Below are 22480 nucleotides of genomic sequence, written 5' to 3'. Positions count from 1 at the left end.
AATATTTTCTTGCTGTAATTGAGCGACATATGGCCCTAGTCATCTTGCTTTCTGGTAGTATACTGATACATACGTGGACATAATACCCCCTCTGCTGGCAGAGCAATAGATTCACTCCTAGTGTTTTTACTAGAAGTTAGAGACGTACTCTGAAGACACAGATAGCATTTGATGTTGCTGGTATCCGTGTTTCTGTATATTTTTTTGAAGTTTCTTTCAGTATGACAGGAGAATGTGAACTGGTTCTTTATGATACCAAGATAGAGTATACTTAATTATCCTACTTGGTTTGTTTGGCTTTTTGAAGTGTTTGGCTTTTATAGTGTGTCTCTTAAGTAGTTTGCATAGCTCTAGTTTATAATTATTACATTTTCACTGTTTGAAGAACCCCAATTCCCTTCATAGGGGAGTCTTGTAAATGAGGTTGATTAATGATTATCTCTTGTTAATAATAATGGAATTAAATGTTCATCTTTTAAATATATCATCGGGCATCCAGATATGCTTGGCTTGATGCCCAAGCCGCAGATACCCTCATGGCCCTGCAGGGAGCCCCAAGGCTGGGACCCTCTGTGCGGAGAGTATTAAAATCCCTTGCCATAACACCCCTTTATAATATTTTCTTGCTCTAATTCAGGAAGTCCACAAAGTATCCAAAAACCATTTTCTAAATTATTTGGAAAATTAAACAGTTCCTATTTTATTTTTAACACATTTTATTTCACATCTAAAGGTTACATGTTGTATAATTAAGGTCAAATATGTGTGTGGATTTAAAGGGACAAATTCCTTTGGAAAAAATAGTATGTACTTATGTAATTAAAGACTGTATCATAATTCATATGCAGAAAGGAGATGAATTAAGGCTGAATAGGCATTACTGGCATTTCCCAACTTTTGAGTGATTTGACTTTGCACCTTAATGGTCTTTCACCATAATTTTTTTTTAATTTTTTTTTGCTACACATTTGAGAGAATAGAGGTGGGGAAAAGGAGACTGATTCCCACCCCCCACATCTCCCTGCCTAGACTGGGGTAGCGAGTGCTGCCCCTCCTTCCAATGTCCTTCAACCACACTCATTTCATTGAAATTTAGCCCCATTTATGTCAGTGAAAGAAGGTACTTCCCATCCTTTGAGGCGAAAAAAAACGGGCCCTTATAAGCACGGCCACCTTGTGACATAATGGGGCAGCCAGGCATCACCCACAGCCTACATCCGCCCTCAGCCTTGCACGCAGGGTTAGGCCAGGTCTACACTGAACAATCAGACTGGCCGAGGGCCCGCGCTCAGGCCTGTGAACGTCTGCATGGAAGGCTGGTGGGACACTCTAGCCTCCCTTTGGGCTGCTCTCTATGGCAGCCAGGCCCACTCCCCTGCCTTTGACATGGCAACGGGACGCTCTAGCCCCTCCGGCGGCCCCTCACTCTATGGCAGTGCCGGATGTGGCACGGTACACTCTCGCCCGCCCTCCGGGCCGCTCTCTATGGTGAGGCGCCCAGCCCCTGGGCAGCGCCGCCCCCGGAAGCAGTGCCGTGACCCGGAAGTGCGGGGTCGGCGGGCAGCATGGCGGACCCGGCCGCTTGGCCGGAGCTGGAGGCCGCGGAGCGGGAGCGGCGCCGGGAGCTGGTTCTCCCCGGCGCGGCGGTGGAGGCCCGCATCCGGGCGGGGGGCGGCCGCCTGCCCCCGCGGCTCCTGGCCCTGCCGCTGCTGCAGGCGCTGGAGCTGAGCGGCTGCGGGGCGCTGCGGGAGCTGGGCCCGGGGCTGGCGGCGGCGCTGCCGGCCCTGCACACCCTGGTGCTGCGCGGCAACGGGCTGGGCCCGGCGGGGCTGGGCGCTCTGGAGGGCCCGGGGCTGGGAGGCCCCCTGCCGGCCCTGCGGCTGCTGGACCTGTCCGGCAACGGGCTGGAGACGCTGCCCGCGGCGCTGGGGGGAGCCCTGGGCCCGGCCGGGCCCTGCGCTCCGGGGGGGCCCCCCGCCTTCCCCCAGCTGCGGAGCTTGAACCTCACCGGGAACCGGCTCCGGGAGCTGGGGCCCGGCTTGGCCTGGGCCGCCCCCCAGCTCCAGACCCTGCTGCTCTCCGGGAACTGCCTGAGCGCCCTGCCCGGCGGCCTCCTGCCCCCGGGCGCCTCCAGCCTCCTCCCGCTGCTCAGCCAGCTGGAGGCAGCCGACAACGGGCTGCAGGAGCTGGGCTCTGCCATCGCCAACCTGCCGGCCCTCAAGGTCAGGGGGGGAGGGTGAGGAGAAGGGGCTGGGCAAAGAGACTGGCTACCCCTGGGGGGTGTGAGGTTGGGCCCCCCATACGGTGGGTGGAGAAGGGGTTGAGGGGCTGGGACTCCACAGGAAATTGCAGGTAGTTTCCTGTGGGTTGGAATGGGGGTGATGCTGGAGCCCTGTGGGAAGGGAGGGATGCTGTTTTGCCAACCCCAGTGTACAAATAGCATAAATTAGGCACTTTAAAAAAACGTGATTTTAACAAACAGCCTATTTGGGCTTCATTTTATTTGCTTTCTAGTTTCTGAGCCTTTAGGTTTCATTTGGTTCAGGTTATCGAGCTTTTTTCCACAACCAAGAGGGCTAGAAACTTTTTTAATGGAAGATGAGATTCTCACTTAATTGATCCTGGATACTGGGGCTTTAAGAAAGTCACAAATATGGCATGACTTGAGAGTTGTCAGCATGGGTGGTGATTAGACCTTCATGGGAAAAGGTTGATATGTTGGATTCGGCTACATTACAAGTTCTAAAAGTAGTGGGTGTTGTATAGAGGAACTGACAGAGTTCATGAACTATGTAACGGTGCATTAATAGAATGCAATATCCTGGATCTAGTGTTAGCTAAAACAAATTACCTTTTCTTTTTTTGGGGGAAAAAAATTACTGATTTAAATTTCAAGCATTTTCAACCTGGTGTTATGGAATCTCTTCATGTAGATATTTTATGCCATGCCTTACCTTGTGGCATCTAGCTGCCTTCTGAGCAAACAGCATGCCAAGGCTGAGTGAGGCTCAAGCTTTTTAGAAGCAGCCAGTCTAACTTTGTAAATGCTTTTCCTCCCTCAGATCCTGGATGTTTCCAATAATGAGTTATCAGAAATCCCTGTTGAGCTTGCTGACTGCCCTAAATTAAAGGAGGTCAACTTCAGAGGGAACAAACTGAAAGACAAGCGGCTGGAGAAAATGGTCAATAGCTGCCAGACAAAATCCATTCTGGAGTACTTGCGGGTTCGAGGCCGAGGATGTGGCAAAGGAAAAGGGAAACCAGACAACTTTGATAAAGAGGAAAGTAAAAAAAAAAAGAGGGATAAACGCCAGAAAAAGGATAGCGGAGATGGGGAACAAGACAAGCTGGAAGAAGTGAATAAACTGATGATCAAGATTCTGCACATTGCAGAAAATCCAGCTCCTGTGGTAGTTAAAGTTAGTCCAAATATAAAAGAAGTTCGGCCATACATTGTTGGCTGTGTGGTGAAGGGAATGAATTTGAAGCAAGGAAATGCCTTGAAGAGATTTCTTTCTGCACAGGTAATTATTGAAGGATTAGACTAGAACTTTTGTGAATGCGTTTTCAGTGTTATCATTTTACTCTCATTCCAAATGAACAGAGTTAGGAACAGTCTGTTCCTGGTATAGACTCTATTAAAGAGAAAACAGAGTGACTAAAGAAGCTATTGCACATAGGCATAAACCTCGAGGACAGCTTCTCTGTAAGAACATAAGTTTAGTTTTTTGAGAGAGAGCGCTTTTCCCAACCAAGGAAGTAACTGATCAGTTGTTATGATGAACATTGATGTTTTTAAATTCTGGGCGACTCTTAGATTGATTGCAATATAACAGTACAAAACAACTTGCATCTATTCCTTTATGTGCAATTTGCTTTACTTTCAGATTTCTGCCCCAATTTGCACTAAATTGCGTGATTTACTGCAAATTTCAAAGCTTTCTGTATGAAAAAGGTGTTGGAAGCTGAGATACTATTGTGGAGGGTGCCACATGTGCGCACAGATTTCCTCTACCAGTTTAAAAGATCCTTGTAGCTTTGCTATATACATTATGTTGTAATGCGGTCTTGGGATGCATGAGGAGAGGTATTTCCAGTAGGGATAAGGAGGTTTTAGTACTGTTATACAAGGCACTGGTGAGATCTCACCTGGAATACTGTGTGCAGTTCTGGTCTCCCGTGTTTAAGAAGGATGAATTCAAACTGGAACAGGTACAGAGAAGGGCTACTAGGATGATCCGTGGAATGGAAAACTTGTCTTATGAAAGGAGACTCAGGGAGCTTGGCTTGTTTAGCCTAACTAAAAGAAGGTTGAGGGGAGATATGATTGCCCTCTATAAATATATCAGAGGGATAAATACTGGAGAGGGAGAGGAATTATTTAAGCTCAGTACCAATGTGGACACAAGAACAAATGGATATAAACTGGCCACTAGGAAATTTAGACTAGAAATTAGACGAAGGTTTTTAACCATCAGAGGAGTGAAGTTTTGGAATAGCCTTCCGAGGGAAGCAGTGGGGGCAAAAGATCTATCTGGCTTTAAGATTAAACTCGATAAGTTTAGGGAGGAGATGGTATGATGGGGTAACATGGTTTTGGTAATTAAATATTCATGGTAAATAGGCCCAATGGCCTGTGATGGGCTATTAGATGGGGTGAGATCCGAGTTACCCAGGAAAGAATTTTCTGTAGTATCTGGCTGATGAATCTTTCCCATATGCTCAGGGTTTAGCTGATCGCCATATTTGGGGTCGGGAAGGAATTTTCCTCCAGGGCAGATTGGAAGAGGCCCTGGAGGTTTTTCGCCTTCCTCTGTAGCATGGGGCACGGGTCACTTGCTGGAGGATTCTCTGCTCCTTGAAGTCTTTAAACTACGATTTGAGGACTTCAATAGCACAGATATAGGTGGGAGGTGTTTTTTGTAGGAGTGGTGGGTGAAATTCTGTGGCCTGCATTGTGCAGGAGGTCAGACTAGATGATCATAATGGTCCCTTCTGACCTAAATACCTATGAATCTATGTTCTGGGAATGAAGAATAACTGTGAATCCATGTTAAAATTAGAGTTGGCAAAGATTGTTTCCATCAGTGATAGTCAGACCTCAGTGGCTCAGGAGCCAAATCAATGATCAGCATTACCCAAAAGAGTCACAGTAGTGTGAATTCATTGTTTCATTCACTATAGTACTATATAATCATATTTCAGTAGTATGACAGGAAATATTTAGTTTATATATTGCTGTGAGAATATCTAATATATAGATTATATTATTATTTTATCAACTACAATTGGTTGTTAACATAATGCAAGCATCCTTATTGGTTAAGAACTTAGACTGATTGATAATTCAATCCCTCAGTCTTTTAATATGTGCTGCAAATAACCACAGAATACACACTAAAGAGCCACTTGCAGCTTATGAGCTTCAGTCTGAGTATCACTGAGTTAGATTATAGTGTGTTTTTTCTCTGGTGCTGGACTGGTAGTTTCCTACAACTGTTCTTCAGTGCTTTGTCCAGTCTAGTTTTAAATGCCATATGTGGCTTTAAAACTGTATTAAGCCATACTAATGGCACATGTTTGTACTCTAGTTTTCAGACTTGAAGGTGGTATGTTTGAAAAAATTTCCTAACTGGTACATTAGTCACCTTGTCCACTAGATGGCAAATGATTGCTTTTCTCAAATGTGCAGGTCCTTGTGCATCTGTAGTTTTTTCTACCTTAGTTGACTTGTGCTGTGCTACACATTTCCTAATGGAAAATGGAGAATTAGTGGGATAGATCACCCAAAAAGCACAACTTTGGTCCCATACGGTAATTGATGCTTACAAATGCACAATCTTTCAAAATATTATGCATAACAATTGCATTTAAAGTTGCAGGCTGCAGTGGAGTGTTTTCCCCAAAACACCTTGTTGAGATTGGATCAGTTTCTTTTCACGGGTTTGCTAGCTTTGCCATATATGTGGTAATAAGCCTCTTTGAATGCTCAGTTTCTTTACTTGTATAGTAAATAAGTATGGGATTTAGGGGTGGGGAGGAGAGAGTGGAGGATGGGGAAGATTATTCTGGAAGAAAAACAAGTGGTGCGGTGCAAAATTTGACCTACCTTAGCATTGTAAGCTGGAGGGAAGTTTCCTCTTGCTTCTGTGTGTAATTGACATGCTAAATGTCTGAATAGAAGCATTTTATCTGCTCCCTAGTTGTGTTTTGTTTTTGTTTTAAGTCTCCATTTTTATGGAACCAGCAAAACAGTCTGAACTCCTCTCTTCTGTCTCTGCATTATAATTAGGCTTGGCAGAAATTGATGTTTTTTTCTCTAATTTCAACAGTGTGTTTGGTGTTTTTTTAAGGGTAAAAAAAAAAAATACAAAAAACCCCACCCATAACAGCATGTCTGAGTTCACCCAGGCTCACGTATGGGGATAAAAATAGCAGTGTAAATGTTCTTCCTCAGGCTGGAGCCCTGTCTTTGAGATCCACCCCACTCACCAGGTTTCAAAGCCCAGGCTCCAACCCAAACTGAATGTCTACACTGCTATTTATAGTCCTATAGAATGAGCCCAAGTCATTGACATGGGCTTTGAGGCTTGCTGCTGTGAGGCTTTTTTGCAGTATAAATGTATCCTTAATTTTTACAGTTGCTAGAAATTAAGCAGGGGTTAGATTTGGGGTTAGGGCAGCACTGACAGTAGGGGAATACAGGGGACTCCCTGTATGGCCGAAGGGACCAAGGGTGCAAGGTGCTGGGAAGGCTGTGGGCCTGGCCTGGCAGAGCAGAGCCCCTGACCCCAGGTTGCTGCTGAACAGTTCCTGCACAGGGATGGCTTCTATATGCCTGGCTGGTGAGTGGGTGGGGCTGTGACGGCAGAGCTGCAGAGGGCTTTCTGGGCTGGTGACATTGGATCCCTGCAGGCAAAAGGGGTAAGGAATGCTCTTGTCCTGGTATGGCAGAATAGGGACCCCCAGCACTCCCAGTTGGTGAGAGCAGGGCCTGGCAGAGGGCTGCAGAGGGCTCCCTGCACTGCCACATGGATGGTGACACCCAGTCCTTGTAGGTGCAAGGCAGGGAGGCTGCGTTCCCATTGACTGTTAGTATTTTTTTCCCGTCAATTTCAGTATGTCAGTTGAAATAGTTTACCAACATCTATCCATTTAAATCCAATGCTACAGAGCCTAATTATAATCGGGAAATTAACAAGCATTCCTTCCAGTGCCATGTGGACAGGGGTGAATTACTCTTTTGTGAACAAGTAAAGAGAACTATTGCTTTCAGCCTGATCCAACAGAGGGGGAAGCAAAGGCTTGTCAAATGGAAAAAGACAAAATTGATGGAGGGGGGGCAAAAATGTTTTGACACTAAGGGACTAGTTTAATAAGACAATTTAGAGTAGGGTTGAAGTTGGTAATGGTATAGGAATGCTGAAGGACATTGGCTGGTAACTTCATATTTCTGTGTCCTGCACATTTTGTTAGATCAAACTTCATGACGACATCTGTGAGAAACGAACAGCAGCAACCATCGCCACACATGACCTGCAGCTGATCAAAGGGCCCCTGCTGTATGATGCTCAGCCACCTAACGAATTAAAGGTAGGATAAATAATCTTTTTCCTGTTGCTTTATCAAATTTTGGAGTGGTACAGAAATGGGAAGATGCTATTTTGCACACTAAAGAAATAAGAAAATTTAACTGGAACCAGGAGATTAAGTTCAGAAAGTGTGCCAACCCCTATCTAAATCAGGCTCAGAAAACTCCTCACTGTTCAAATATCCTTCAGAATGTGAACGTTTATCAAAGTATCTGATTTACTAATAGTTACAGAACCCCTAGTACTAGTTGAATACCTTAAAAATTCAAACAGGTAAAGCAGTCCAAAATGTTTTTTCTCCATAAAGAGCATTTTGATCTTGCATGTTATGCACTTTGCTTAGGGTGACAGAGGTCTTGGTGTTTCCCTGTTAACAGTTTCACTGCTGGTCCTCTCATTTGTGTTGAGCTGTTGCTAAGTTAATGTTCAGTGGAAGTCCATAAAATGTTAGGATATACTTGGAGAGTTGTGCAGCGTAGCAGGTGTTCATTCACATGAATGTACCGGGAGTGATGGGAAGCAATCTATAAGGTAATCAGCTGAACCAAATTCAGGCTCTGTTCACCAGTTCTTTTTCTCTGGCAGTTTTTATTGCCACACTCCCAGATAATGTAATCATTTACAACCCATTAGTATACCAACCTCTTAAGCTAAACTTGATATGAAACTTAAACCCACGTTACAAAATGTTACTTTAACATGGTGATCAGGAAACCCTGAATTGCCATTGTAGGAGGAAGTCAGTGAACTCACTAACTTAATTGTTCTAATTAAACAGGGAAGTCTGAATAGTGTGGATTTCGAGAGCGACTCTGTATTGTTCATTTCTTCATTCTGCACACAATCTAATCAGCAAGGCTATGTACTTCATTTCCAGGTCTGCAGTTTATCCAGGGATTGCCCAAGAATGGCTTCTGCTGTGATACTGTAGTTATCCTCATTCAGTGTATGATAATAGCAAGATGATTATGCCAGTCTTTGTGATGGTTAATGGGCTTGTTGCTTTCAGATTAATTAGATGTCATCTGTGCCAGTCTTTTCAAAGGCAGCTGTTACCACTGAGGGTAGTAATTCATGTTCAAAAGAAATTAGGTTTCAGGGCTGAATAAATCTGGCAAAATTAATTTTTCTACAGTAACAAATAGTAGAAAACCATTTTATGTTCGAGGTCCTACGCTTGAAAAGCTCTCAGAATATCGTGTATTTTGTTACATGGGCTAAAAGTAATGTTTCTTCTCCAAGATGGTATAGTGTCCAGTTAGTGAATCTGCAGGCTCTCTCCAGAGTTTGGATGTAAAACTAAGCTCTGGGTGCTCCTGCAGTAATTCATTTGTAATGAGCCATTTCAAACAGTAACACTGCATGCTTAGAGTAGAAGTCAGTCTGGTCCACATCAATTTGTGTTCCAACAGAGACGTTCACTCAGTGTTCTGGTTCATTTGCAGTGCTAAAAACTAGATTGTCTGTCTCTCCAGTTCTTTGTTCCTTCTTATTAATCAAGCTAGCCTCCTGACAGGAAATTCAGGTGAACGTTGGAAAGAAGGTTATGTAAAACATAGCTCAATATTAAACTTGGATATTCTATCAGAAATAGCTGCACTCTTTGAACACACAATTCTGTCAGTGTTTGTGCATCTCTTGTTATTGCTAGTAGGCAATGTGTTGTCATGAAGAGAAGAGTAGGTCTCTTAACTCATCACATCCGCACAGTGGGAGCCAGAAGAAATTTTCAATGGCACTAAAGCTTTTTTAATTCTAGATGCTGTGATTGCAAACCAGGCAGGAGTGCTTAAGGTTCAGGAGCTATAGAGTCCTGAAGCATGGTCCATGACCTCACTTTGGCTGGCTAGATCTCTTTGGTCTTGTCTATAGTACGAAATTAGGTCGAATTTATAGAAGTCGGTTTTGTAGAAAGCATTTTTATACAGTCGATTGTGTGTCCCCACACAAATGCTCTAAGTGCATGTAGTCGGCGGAGTGCTTCCACAGTACCGAGGCAACCATCGACTTCCGTAGCGTTGCACTGTGGGTAGCTATCCCACAGTTCCTGCAGTCTCCACCACCCATTTGAATTCTGGGTAGAAATCCCAGTGCCTGATGGGGCTAAAACATTGTCGCGGGTGGTTCTGGGTGCGTATCGTCAGGCCCCCGTTCCCTCCCTCCCTCCGTGAAAGCAATGGCAGACAGTCTTTTTGCACCTTTTTTCTTGAGTTACCTGTGCAGACGCCATACCACGGCAAGCATGGTGCCCGCTCAGCTCACTGTCACCGTACGTCTCCTGGGTGCTGGCAGACGCGGTACTGCATTGCTACACAGCAGCAGTTTATTGCCTTTTGGCAGCAGACAGTGCAGTATGACTGGTAGCCGTCGTCGACGTAGTCCAGGGTGCTCTTTTAACCGACCTCGATGACGTCGGGGCGCCTGAGCAAACATGGGAGTGACTCAGTCAGGACATTTCCCTTTTAAGTTTCGTCTCATGGCGATTCAGTCCTACTGGCAGTGCACTGTCTTTTTTTAATCTGCAGCCAGCAGAAGACGATGGCCAGCAGTCATACTGCACTGTCTTCTGCCGAGCACCCAGTTGATGACAATGGCTAGCGGTCGTACTGCACAGTCTGCTGCCGGCAAGATGTATAAAGACAGATGAAGTGGATCAAAACAAGAAATAGACCAGATTTGTTTTGGATTCGTTTTCTCCTCCCTCCCTCCGTGAAATCAACAGCCTGCTAAACCCAGTTTTGAGTTCTGTCCTTGAGGGGGCCATTTTGTTTCTCGCAAAGCCACCCCCCTTTGTTGATTTTAATTCCCTGTAAGCCAACCCTGTAAGCCATGTTGTCCGTCTCCCCTCCCTCCGCCAGAGCAACGGCAAACAATCGTTTCACGCCCTTTTCCCTGGATTGCCTGAGCAGGAGCAGACGCCATAGCACAGCAAGCATGGAGCCCGTTCAGCTCACCCCAGCAGTTATGACCATTGTAAACACCTCGCACATTATCGTGCAGTGTATGCAGAACCAGCACCTGAAAAACCAGGCGAGGAGGCGACGGCAGTGCGGTGACGAGGCCCTGAACACACTTTTCTCTAAAACCGCGTTCCCCCACAATTTGGAGATCATGGTGTTTAATGGGGCAGGCTCATGCCATGGAACGCCAATTCTGGGCCCGGGAAACAAGCACAGAGTGGTGGGACCACAGAGTGTTGCAGGTCTGAGATGATTCCCAGTGGCTCCGAAACTTTTGCATGCGTAAGGGCACTTTCATGGAACTTTGTGACTTGCTTTCCCCTGCCCTGAAGCACAAGAATACCAAGATGAGAGCAGCCCTCACAGTTCACAAGCGAGTGGCAATAGCCCTGTGGAAGCTTGCAACGCCGGACAGCTACCAGTCAGTCGGGAATCAATTTGGAGTGGGCAAATCTACTGTGGGGGTTGCTGTGATGCAAGTAGCCAACGCAGTCAATGATCTGCTGATGTCAAGGGTAGTGACCCTGGGAAATGTGCAGGTCCTAGTGGATGGCTTTGCTACAATGGGATTCCCTAACTGTGGTGGGCTATAGACGGAACGCATATCCCTATCTTGGGTCCGGACCACCAGGGCAGCCAGTACATAGACCGCAAGGGGTACTTTTCAATGGTGCTGCAAGCACTGATGGATCACAAGGGACGTTTCACCAACATCAACGTGGGATGGCCGGGAAAGGAAGATCCCTGCTAGCCAAAAGCGAACAGCTCAGCGCCAAAGCCCCCCCCTCCCACCGCGTGGCTAACTGCAGGGAGGATTTCTTTTTAGCCACAGACAAACAGCCCAGTAGGAACAGGCACCTCTGAATGTCCCCTTAATCAAACTCCCCCATTTCAACCAGTTTACCATGAATGATATCACTCTCTCCTGAGGATAACACAGAGATGAAGAACGGATGTTGCTTGAATGCCAGCAAACACCGGGACCATACGCTGCCAGGCTTTGTCATGCAATGATACCAGATTACTTGCTACTAGCATGGCGTGGTAAAGTGTCCTACCATGGAGGACGGAATAAGGCTGCTCTCCCCAGAAACCTTCTGCAAAGGCTTTTAGAGTAGCTCCAGGAGAGCTTCATGGAGATGTCCCTGGAAGATTTCCGCTCCATCCCCAGACACGTTAACAGACTTTTCCAGTAGCAGTACTGGCCACGAATGCATCCCAAGTCCTCATGGCTACTTAATCATTTAAAAAAAGCTTGCTTTTATAACCTGTATTGTATTTTAAAAGGTACACTCACCAGAGGACCCTTCTCCAGCTTCATTGGGTTGGGAGGGTATTTCAGTCAGGGTGATAAAAAGATCCTGGCTGTCAGGGAAAACGGTGTGCTGTGTGCTCTCCTCAAGCTCGTCATCCTCATCTTCCCCATCTGCAAAATCCTCAGCCATGGCGGAGAGTATCCCATCCTCGGAGTCCATGGACAGGGGTGGGGTAGTGGCGGCCCCCCCCCCCAGAATTGCATGCAGCTCAGTATAGAAGTGGCATGTCCGGGGCTCTGTTCCGGAGTGTCTGTTTGATTCTTTGGTTTTCTGGTACGCTTGTCTGAGCTCCTTAAGTTTCACGCGGCACTGTGTTGCGTCCCTGATGTAGCCTCTGTCCCTCATGGCCTCTGAGATTTTTTGAAATGTTTTGGCATTTCGTCTTTTGGAACGTAGTTCTGTTAGCACGGATTCCTCTCCCCATACAGCAATCAGATCCAGTACCTCCCGTTCAGTCCATGCTGGAGCTCTTTTTCGATTCTGGGACTGCATGGTCACCTGTGCTGATGAGCTCGCCTGGCCAAACAGGAAATGAGATTCAAAAGTTCCTGGGGCTTTTCGTGTACACCTGGCCAGTACATCTGAGTTGACAGTGCTGTCCAGAGTGGTCACAATGGTGCTCTGTGGGATAGCTCTCAGAGGCCAATACCTTCAGATTGCGTCCACACTAACCCTAATTCGAAACGGCGATGTCGATTTCAGCGCTAATCCCCTCGTTGGGGAGGAGTACAGAAATCGGTTTTAAGAGCCCTTTATGTCAAAAAAATGGCTTCGTTGTGTAGATGGGTGCAGGGTTAATTCGGATTTAATGCTGCTAAATCCGACATAAACTCGTAGTGTAGACCAGGCCTTAGATGCAGACTGCCTTAGTTTTCATCACTAATAATGCAATCAAGGCATTTCTGTTCATTTCTCAAGCTCTATACGAGTGCAGGCAAATGTTAGTAGTTAATGCATTTTGTCTAAAGCATTTAATCATATACTGATGAGGTTCAGTCCTCCAACAGTTGCCCTCTTATGGACTGAGGCCATATGAAGCTACAAATTACTTGGAACAAGCCCAGTACTTGTCTCTTGCTACAAAGGAACTGACAGGCTGTCGTAAACTTACCTACCTGTTGCCCAAGGCAAAAACACTTTTAACTGTACTTCCTGATGAAATGTTACTAATCTTTGGTTCTTTGTTTACTTTTAATATTCCAGATGGCAAAGCATCTCTGATTTAAACCATGCAGCCCACAAAGTAATCCCTGATCAAACAAGGCTTTCTGAGAACCCACTCCACAGGATATATTTAACTCCTAGCAAACAATACCAGCCAGCAGTAGAATCCAGGAGCCAAGTCTTTCATATATAATTGAAATTAGAAAAAATGTTGCAGGTGTGGACTTTGGCCAAGGGATCACAAATAAATCCTGAACTTCATGTTCACCACCTGATGTTGAAAAATTGCCTCTCTTGTGGCCTTAATTGCAGGTGCAAATACTAGAATGTGGACATCTGACTACCTGACTGCTTGCTAGTTAGACAAACATGTTTACTACAAGTTATTGTGTGTGAATAGTCACAAAATACAGTAGGGTAACGCACACTTCTTTCACTTCTGGAGACTTTGGTCCAATTATTTCCTTGGATCACAGGTGAAAGATTTTGTTGGATCTTCAAATTCAGTTGTCCACAGCATCTTGATTCTAAAGGGACCAGAATCCAAATTGTGGAGTAGTTCTTCATAGTATGAGCCAATGCTATATTTTTTCTGCAGTTACCACAAATTGCTGACCAAGCTATGGGAATAGCCTTTGAGATGCACCTAAAAAAGTGTCCTCCTAATTCCATTAATACAATAGGAGAGCAGTTGACTGGCTTTTTTTTTTTTATTTTTTTTAAAAGGTGGTGGGGGGAGGCAGAGTGGTGAAGCAGGGGTTATTTGCTCATTAGAAATAAACCATAGTGTGTGTTCTCCAGTTTGACACAGCTGTGCTCCATACCTTCTCCTCCCAGCTGTTCAGGAGTATTTCCAGCATGGAGCGATTAAAATAAAGGCATCTAAATCGTCATAATTTAAATTACTTGATCTAAAACAAATACAAATAACTGTTTTAAATCACGTTGAGGCTTTGTAAAATGAATTTTAGATTTTGTCCATTGCAATTTTAGATTGAAAAACAGTTGTGCTGGATTATAAATGAGGATGGTTCAGTATCTTCTTTCAGTTTTATGTAACTGCTATAGGCAAAATAAAACATTGAGAACTAAGGTCTTGATCCTGCAAACACTCAAGTGGGTACGTAACTTCACTCACTAATAGTCCCATTGATTTCAGTGTGCTTAAAATCAAGTGTTTGCAGAATCTGGGGCTAATATTGTATTGTTAAATATTTTTCTCTGAGTAGAATAATCATCTTTGTCATTTTAAACGACTTGCTTCAGTGCTAACCACAAGAAGTTTAGATTTTCAATACAATACCAAAATGATTGTGAATTTTATATGTACAAGCTAAAATATAGGAGCCTAAAGTTAGGCTCCAAAGCCCCTGTGTAAGTACCTCTGGGTGGAATTTTCAAAGTGACTTGGGAATGCAAGTCCCATAGACTTCAAACTGATCCCTGATGTAGGAGTATAGCCTGTTTGAAGCATTTCAGCTTTCTTGACTTGTGGAAGTACAATCTATCAGAAGGTGTTGGTTGTAAATATAGCAATGGCTATTTGCGTAGCCATTTTCTGTTTGAGTTTGTGGATGTTAGTAGGTTCTGGACTTGTTTTTCTGCACAGATGAGCATTTTAAGTGTGATGGTTCTTGGAAAGAAATCTCTATGTAAAATCTGAAGTTCTGCAAGCAATTAATAAACTAAAGAGAAGTACAAAACAAAGACTAAAGAAGGCAAAGAACTAGCAACGCGTAAAGTTAAATAAAAAAAAGGTTTTTGTTTTTTTAAATGATTATTTTTCTACCCCTGTTTTCCATCCTGCTGTTCCCTCCGAGTCTTGCTTTGCTCCAGTCTGTTTGTAGCACCAATGAGAACGCGGATTGCAGAGTTGATCAAATAGTGAGGAACCATAATCACTGCTTGAGCATGTAGCACCAGCCACCCTTGATAAAACTTAGAACAACTAGAAGAGATTTCAGCAGCACTAATTGTGGCGGGGGAGTTTTCTAAACTCTGCAGAATAAAGAGCTGTAGAGCTTAATCTATAGTAATGTAAAATCTGAGATATACACATCACAAATTAGGCCTCTAGGGCATAAGAGTTAATACTAAAACTATTCAGTTTTTTCTTCTAAAATAGTCCAAAGCACTGGAAAGTCTTTGGGCGAGCCATGGTTCTAAGATATGTATCTTGGGTTAAGCTTTTTATTCTTGAATGTCTCCTGTTCACTCAATTCTAAAATAAACATGATTTTCAAAACTCAAGAACATACCATAATTAACAGGAATGTCCCTTTGGTGTGATAACACGAACAAGAGTCCGGGCAGGGAGTTTAAACATGCTTGAATATCTAGGATGTTTTTAAAGAATGAAATGTCACAAATGTTTCATAAAATCCCCCGTTGTCTATGTTCCAAGCAAAAGAATTAAAGTTATGCAGAACTTTCAGTTAAATGTTATCTCCCCATTTTTTATTGCTTTAGCTCTTATGAACTAGCTCAGATAGTCCTGACGTCAATGAATGACTCTTAGCTTTAAGTATTTGCTTTCTCTCTGATACAGGTAATGCCACTGGGTCGGAAGGAGATCAAGGCAAAGGATCTTGTCCGTCAGTTGCAGTTAGAGGCTGAGGAACAAAGAAAACAGAAGAAGCGTCAGAATGTTTCTGGACTGCACAAGTCAGTGTATTAATGCACAGCTTTTTTCAAATTGATCAGACACATTTTGGCCAATTTAAGATCACATGAAAAGCAACAGTATTGTAACTGCAAAGAACATCAGATTTGCCCTTTGTGCTTAGTTATGAAAGGCAACATCTAATGGTAACAGGGTGCATATGCACTTAACATGAGCTCCTGAAAATCTAGAGGGGGGAGGGGGCGGAAGAAGGGTTGGGGAGAAATTTACAAATAACAGTACTGAGTTCAGTGTGGTTGAGTGACATCATGTTGGGCCTCCAATTATACCAAGAGTTAATTTGCAAGTTGTCACCATTACTACAATATAAATTGTGCCGAAAGACAGTGGACGTTTGAGAGGAGGGAGATTGGAGGGGAGCTGAATATAAATGTAAGCTCAATAAAGTTTGCTTATGTGAAATATCCAAAATTCTGTCAGTGGAACAGCTTGTAAGGAGCTGAAACCTTTAAGTGACTACATCTAATTTGAAGGAAAACGACACGTCACCCTTCCCATCCCGTTTGTACTGGGATCATCTCACATGTCCATCATCATGCATGTTTTGGGGAAACTGACCAGGTAAACAAAGTGGGGATTGCATATTTCTGTAAGTGGTGGAGACAGGTAATGAGACTTAAATTTAAGCATATGAGCTTGTAGCATCAGTAAAACAAGCTCTAAAATGTTGCTATATTTTGAGCACTGGGTGCAGTAAAAGCATTAAGAACGTGTTTGCTCACTTTGGCAATCGGAATATTACTTAAACTTTAAAGTACTTCATGATTATTGCTTCATTACTCACATTTAGTGCAGGCCGTGCAGTTGTTGATGTCATGATGCCGTAGTTATGTTTTTCTGTGTGTTGGATCAGAAACACATAACCTCCATTTTCCCACTCTTCTATCTTATTTATTGTTGCCTGATCTCTTTGCATTATCTTCACTTTTTTTTTCCTTGACAGGTACCTTCAATTACTGGATGGGAAAGAGAACTATCCTTGTCTAGTAGATGCTGAGGGTGTTGTGATTTCTTTCCCACCAATCACTAACAGCGAGAGAACAAAGGTACAAAAGTTTCAATCCACTTATATCCAAGTCTCAAAGATAGTGGAAGTGGGCCAGGCTTCAAAACTAAATCACTTCAATCCTCTCCTTGTCAGGAGATACTCAGAGGTGTTGTGGAATAAATGCTCCTGATCTTACCATATGTTCAAGTCTCCATTGAAATTCATGAGTGAGTTTAGAATCTGAACTGTTAAGGTCTAAAGTTTATATATTAAAAGCACTAGATTTTTAAAAATGAATTTGAAGTCAAACTCAGCATTTTTAATGCTGAATGTCAAAATTACATTAAGCTATTTAGCAGTGCTGCTTAACCTTTGTGGGCTCAGGAGCCATTTGTTAACCTTGGTGGCCTGTAGCAACCCAGTGAATAGCTTTCCTGGAGAGAAGAAAAATCTGCCTTACTAAATATTTTTTTACCTAGATTATATAATGCACGTTACTGTACTAAGTACTAGAAAAGAACACTCTGCATACCATAGCAGTGGCTCCTGTCCTGTGGGGCTGGCTGGGCTTGGCTCCTCACTCTGGGTGTGGTAACCTCTGGGGTCGTAGGGTTACTCACTCCCATTTGGCCTGGCTGGCAGCCTGTCATCATGATGGAGGAGTGGCTGAGCCAAACCTGAGTGGTGCTGTGACTCCCCCATGCAGCAGGTAGTAACACGAGCCCAGCCAGCCCTGCAGGACTGGAGTTGTAGGCGTCACTGCTGGGGGATGAGTGTGGGGGAGGCTCTGCAACCTCCCTTTCCTGTCCCACCCAGGGCCTCCCATCTCCCCAAGGGCAGGATTTGGCCACCCTTCCCCTTCCCTCCCAGGCCTCCCACTCGACTGTTTGGCTACATCTACACCATGAGCTAGGGATGTGCTTTCCCCGGGTCATGTACATAGACTTGCACTAGGTGTCATCGAACTAGCTGCGTATAAATAAGAGTGTAGCCATCATCGCACAGGCAGTGGCAGCAGAGACCCAGCTATGCCATGCTGAGTTTGCACCCCCTGAGCCCAGTAGGTACGTACTCCGCATGGCTGAGCCGTGCCGCCGCTGTCACTCCCCATGCTGTAGTGGGTGGTCTGCTATGTATACAGCTAGCACGAGTATGTGTTCACAAACAAGGGTATCATGCCCTTAGCTCATAGTGCAGACGTAGCCTTTGACAAATCCTGGCCACCTGATATTTGGATGGCGACCCACAGGCTGAGAAACCGTACTCTGTAGCAAGCCGTTCCAAAGGTACGATGTTTTGGCCGGAGACGTGCAAACCTACAGTTCTTCCTTCATGAAGTTAGCAGGATTCGCATGTCGTTACTTATGCACTTGGATGCTTTTCAAATAATAGCTGAAATATTCTTTGAGAAACAAATGGACCAGTGTGATTATGGAACTGTGCACACTAGTTTCTATTTCATTGTATTACAATTCAGCCTTCCCTTTTCTGAGTCCCTCTGGAATACTTTTTAGATTAGAAAAACCACTTGTGATCTATTTCTGGAAGTGACGAGCAGCACCAGCCTCCAGATATGCAAAGATGTCATGGACACCCTCATTCTAGTAAGTATTCCAATAAGCTAAATCTATAGCTTGTTCTTTGTATGTTCCCTGAATAAGAGAACCAAGTTGGAATAGAGAGGTACATGGAGCTTAATTTCTCCCTTTATTGTTTATAATTTTGTCTTTATTGCATGTTACTATGAACATTTATTGGTAACTTTATTGCATGTGACTATGCCACTTAATCAGGAAGCGTCAATGGATTTCAGGTGCATTACTGCCTACTGGACATGCCCATCTCTGAATAGATTCATAGGCTCCAAGGCTAGAAGGAGCCATTGTGGTCATCTAATCTGACCTCCTGTATAACACGGGCCAGAGAACTTCCCCCAAAATAATCCATAGAGTAGAGCTTTTTAGAAAAACATCCAATCTGGATTTTAAAATTGTCAGTGATGGAGAATCTACCACAACCCTTGGTAAGCTGTTCCAGTGGTTAATTACTTTCACTGTTAAAAATGTACACCTTATTTCCAGTCTGAATGGGTCTAGCTTCAACTTCCAGCCATTGGATCGTATTACACCTTTTTCTGCTAGGTTGAAGAGCCCATTGTTAAATATTTGTTCCCATTTAGGTACTTAAACTGTAATTAGCTCCTCCCCCCCATCTCTTTGTTAAGAGAAACAGATTGAGCTCTTTGAGTCTGTCACTATAACACATGTTTTCTGATCCTTTAATCGTTCTTGTGGCCCTTCTCTGAACCCTCACTAGAACTGAACACAGTATTCCTGCAGTGGTCACACCACTGCCAAGTAGAGAGGTAAAATAACTCTTTATTCCTACTCGAGATTCCCTTCTTTATGCATCCCAGGATTGCATTTGCTCTTTTGGCCACAGAATTAGACTGAAGCTCATGTTCAGTTGATTATCCACTATGACCCCCAAATCTTTTTCGGAGTCGCTGCTTCCCAGAATATAGTTTTGCATTCTACAAGTTTGGCCTACATTGATTTTGTAGATGAATACATTTACAGTTAGCTCTGTCAAAATGCATCGTGCTTGCTTGTGCCCAGTTTACCAAGCAATCCAGATTACTCTGAATCAGTGACCTGTCCTCTTCTTTGTTTACCACTCCCCCAAATTTTGTGTCCTCTGCAAATGTTATCAGTGATGATTTTACAGTTTCTTCCAGGTCATTGATAAAAATGTTGAATAGCTTAAGGCCAAGAACTGATCGCTGCGATACCCTCCTGGAAACAGACCCACTCGATGGTTATTCCCCGTTTACAGTTACATTTTGAGATTTATCAGTTAGCCTTGTTTTTAATCCATTTAATGTGTGCTATGGTCATTTTATATCCTTATTTTTTAATGAAAATAACATGCGGTACCTAGTCAGACAACTCACAAAGGTCTAATTATATCATATCAACACATTACCTTGATCAACCAAACTTGTAACCTCATCCAAAAAAAAAGTGAAGTTAGGCTGACAAGCTCTATCTTCCATAAACCCATATTTATGGGGAAAAAACCACGTTTATTAGTTCTCACGGACAACACAGCAGTGATGTTCTACTTGAACAGACAAGGATGGGCCGGGTTGACTCTTCTGTGCCAAGAAGCAATACTGCTTTGGGAGTTTTGCATTGCCAACACAATTCACTTCAAAGCCTCCCACCATCCAGGTCTCCAGAATAGGCTGGCAGATTGAGCAGATTTTTCACCCGTCATCACAAATGGTCTCTCTGGCCAGATATAGTCAGCCTAATTTTTCAAGACTGGGAGATTCCACACTTCGACCTCTTTGATGACACTTTGTTGTGACAAGTTGCAGTTTTGTCCATGTGCAGGTCCCACAGTCCAGGGTGTCTGATGGATGCTTTACCCCCTAGTTCCTCTCCTCCTACACTTCATTAATTAACTATCATTAGCATGTTCTGAAGTCCAAGTTCAGTGACACTTGGATAGTTGATATAGGGCAGGAATGAGGACAATTTAAAATATGATGAAAGCAGCGTCCTTAGTAGTGACACTGGAGCAGGTTCTTTTCATTTAGAATCGAAGTGCTGGGATGCAAAGCCTGATTTGTAAACCTGCTTGTCTAGAATTTGAGGACAAGAATAGCAGAAGAAAATAAGGTTTTCAGATAGAATTCACTAACCTGTATATTGAGCTGTAAGTTTCTTTTTAAAAAAATGCTTAAATGATTACTGAAAGCTTCCATTTATGATATCAGTCCCTCAGTAGTATGTAAAGCTCAGGCCTTCTTATTGGAAACTCTTTAAGCAATTCATAGCCCATCCACTGCGTTCACCATGTACATTGAAATCTTTGATTCCTTTTTGTTTCCTAATCAGAAAATGGCAGAACTCAACAAATTCACTTTAGAGAATAAGGAGGAAGAATCTGTGTCTGATGCTGAATCGGACATGATTTCTGAACCAGTGAATTCAAATCCCAGCCAAAATGCAGAGCAAGAGAATTCTCCATTAACAGTGGAGCAGGTTCGCGTTGTGGACATGGATGGGAACTTAAAAGTACTGTATCCATCTAAAACTGACCTAATTCTGGTCTCATCTCTTTTAACTGTAATTCGTTAACAGCCATCAAGGTTCTTGTAAAATGCTTTGATTTTGAATTTTTTTGCGTATTTTACAAATATAGAGTTTGTATATGGTAAAATTAAATTATTTAGACTCCTCTGTCTTTAAGAAACATGTAAAGTGCCCTCCTTTTGGGTGCATAACTCTGATAATTTGATCATACTATGGCAAGGAATACTACATTCTTTCCTGTCTTAGTAATAAAGTCCCAATGTTATAACTGGTTAGAGATGTGAATCAGTCTTTAAATGCTAAACTTGGGATCTAAGTATTTCACATATTTTGTGCTCAGGATGATTCTTATCCCATCTAGTTGTAATATATAGATACGGTGACCTTGGAAGTTGAAATAACATTGAGCTGTTCTAAGATGCTTTGAAGCAAAATGCCAGTTTATGAAATGGCCCGCTCCCCAAAAATCAATCTTTTATAAGCCTGTTTTTTGTTTTGTTCATGTGAATTAATGTGGAAACCTATTTCGTGACTTAATGAGTAAATTAATAGATAACACAAAAACTGACCAACAAGGATATATCCCATCTACTGGTACTAAAGACATTGGCTGTCTAATATACCATAAAAAGATGATGTGGAGAGTTAAAGCTATTGCTGATTATCATGATTTGAGTCTTATTTTTCTTGATGCAACTCTGCTTTGTAATGTGTTCATATGGGACTAAACCTGAATCACTGCAAACCCCATAACCTCTTGTGGTTTTCTTAAACTCGTCAGTCTAAGTGCAGCCAAACATTTTTTAAAATTTCAGCTGTGAACCTTTCATGTGATAGTTACACCACCATATTTCTATAGGTGTGACACTGCTTCTCTTGCTCACCAAAGAACCAGCAAGCCACTTCAGGAGGCGTTTATCTGTCATGCTGCATTTTGAAGCTATAATCCATTCACACTGAAGTATTAGCCACCATTGAACCGTCCCAAACCATTACATTAGCTGCCTATTGAGTTTGCTCAGAGTTTATACTACACTCCTGCATTTGCGGTCTGTTGTTTGCAAAAGCATTGATGTTCCCCCTTGTGCTGTGCAAACTCTCCCTTAACCCTGCAGCACAGAGAGAGCTGCTTCCCAAGGGTGACTCGGGGTGGAATGTCTCATCAGCACACTCAGTATCGATGGAATGCACTGGGTGAAATAACGAAAAGCTTTTTTGAAGTAGCCAGGTAACTTTAATGGAGAAACGAACAACTTCCTTGCAGTCTTTGTGTGTGGGATGGTCTTACATCCCAGCTACTAACTCGGTAAGGCCAGACATGCTAATGGTTCCATACTGTTGGATGACATGTAAACTGTTTTTTCTCGTGGAGACAGGCTCTGTCTACGTAGTTGAACTACTCACTGTTCTATAAAACACTGAATTTTGCTGAGATCTTCATAATCGATGGGAAAACTGAAGTGATGGTGTCTGTAATCACGGTCAGTGTTGTCCTTAGTGTTTCTATGTTTAAAGTCCTGTAACCTGCCAGAGGTACACCTGTGTACTAAACAGCTGGATCGTGGAGATACTTCCAGTAAGCCAACCTCTAGTTAAATAAGGGTTTCTGCGTTGTTTTGAGAGCAGTTCGAACTTGCCTTCAGTTTGCTTGAGTTTTTTTTCTTTACATGTATA

At 43.4% G+C, this 22480-nt stretch overlaps 1 protein-coding gene across 1 annotated transcript; it reads left to right on the top strand.

Moving 5' to 3' along the window:
- Positions 1-1528: 1528 nt before the first annotated feature.
- Positions 1529-22256, top strand: LRRC47 (leucine rich repeat containing 47). Its single transcript, XM_007070222.4, has 7 exons — positions 1529-2222; positions 3063-3524; positions 7477-7593; positions 15581-15696; positions 16659-16761; positions 18218-18307; positions 20609-22256. The coding sequence occupies exons 1-7, from the start codon at positions 1566-1568 to the stop codon at positions 20849-20851; spliced, it is 1788 nt and encodes a 595-aa protein (XP_007070284.3). The 5' UTR covers positions 1529-1565; the 3' UTR covers positions 20852-22256.
- Positions 22257-22480: the final 224 nt, after the last annotated feature.

Source organism: Chelonia mydas, chromosome 18 (assembly GCF_015237465.2).
Source record: "Chelonia mydas isolate rCheMyd1 chromosome 18, rCheMyd1.pri.v2, whole genome shotgun sequence".
Lineage (NCBI taxonomy): Eukaryota > Metazoa > Chordata > Testudines > Cheloniidae > Chelonia > Chelonia mydas.
This window is presented reverse-complemented; position numbering and strand designations above follow the sequence as displayed.

Coding starts and splice junctions, on each gene's coding strand:
- LRRC47 (XM_007070222.4), top strand. CDS start 1,566: ATGGCGGACCCGGCCGCTTGGCCGGAGCTGGAGGCCGCGGAGCGGGAG. Junction 16,762..18,217: donor CTAACAGCGAGAGAACAAAG/GTACAAAAGTTT, acceptor AATACTTTTTAG/ATTAGAAAAACCACTTGTGA. Junction 18,308..20,608: donor TCATGGACACCCTCATTCTA/GTAAGTATTCCA, acceptor TTTCCTAATCAG/AAAATGGCAGAACTCAACAA.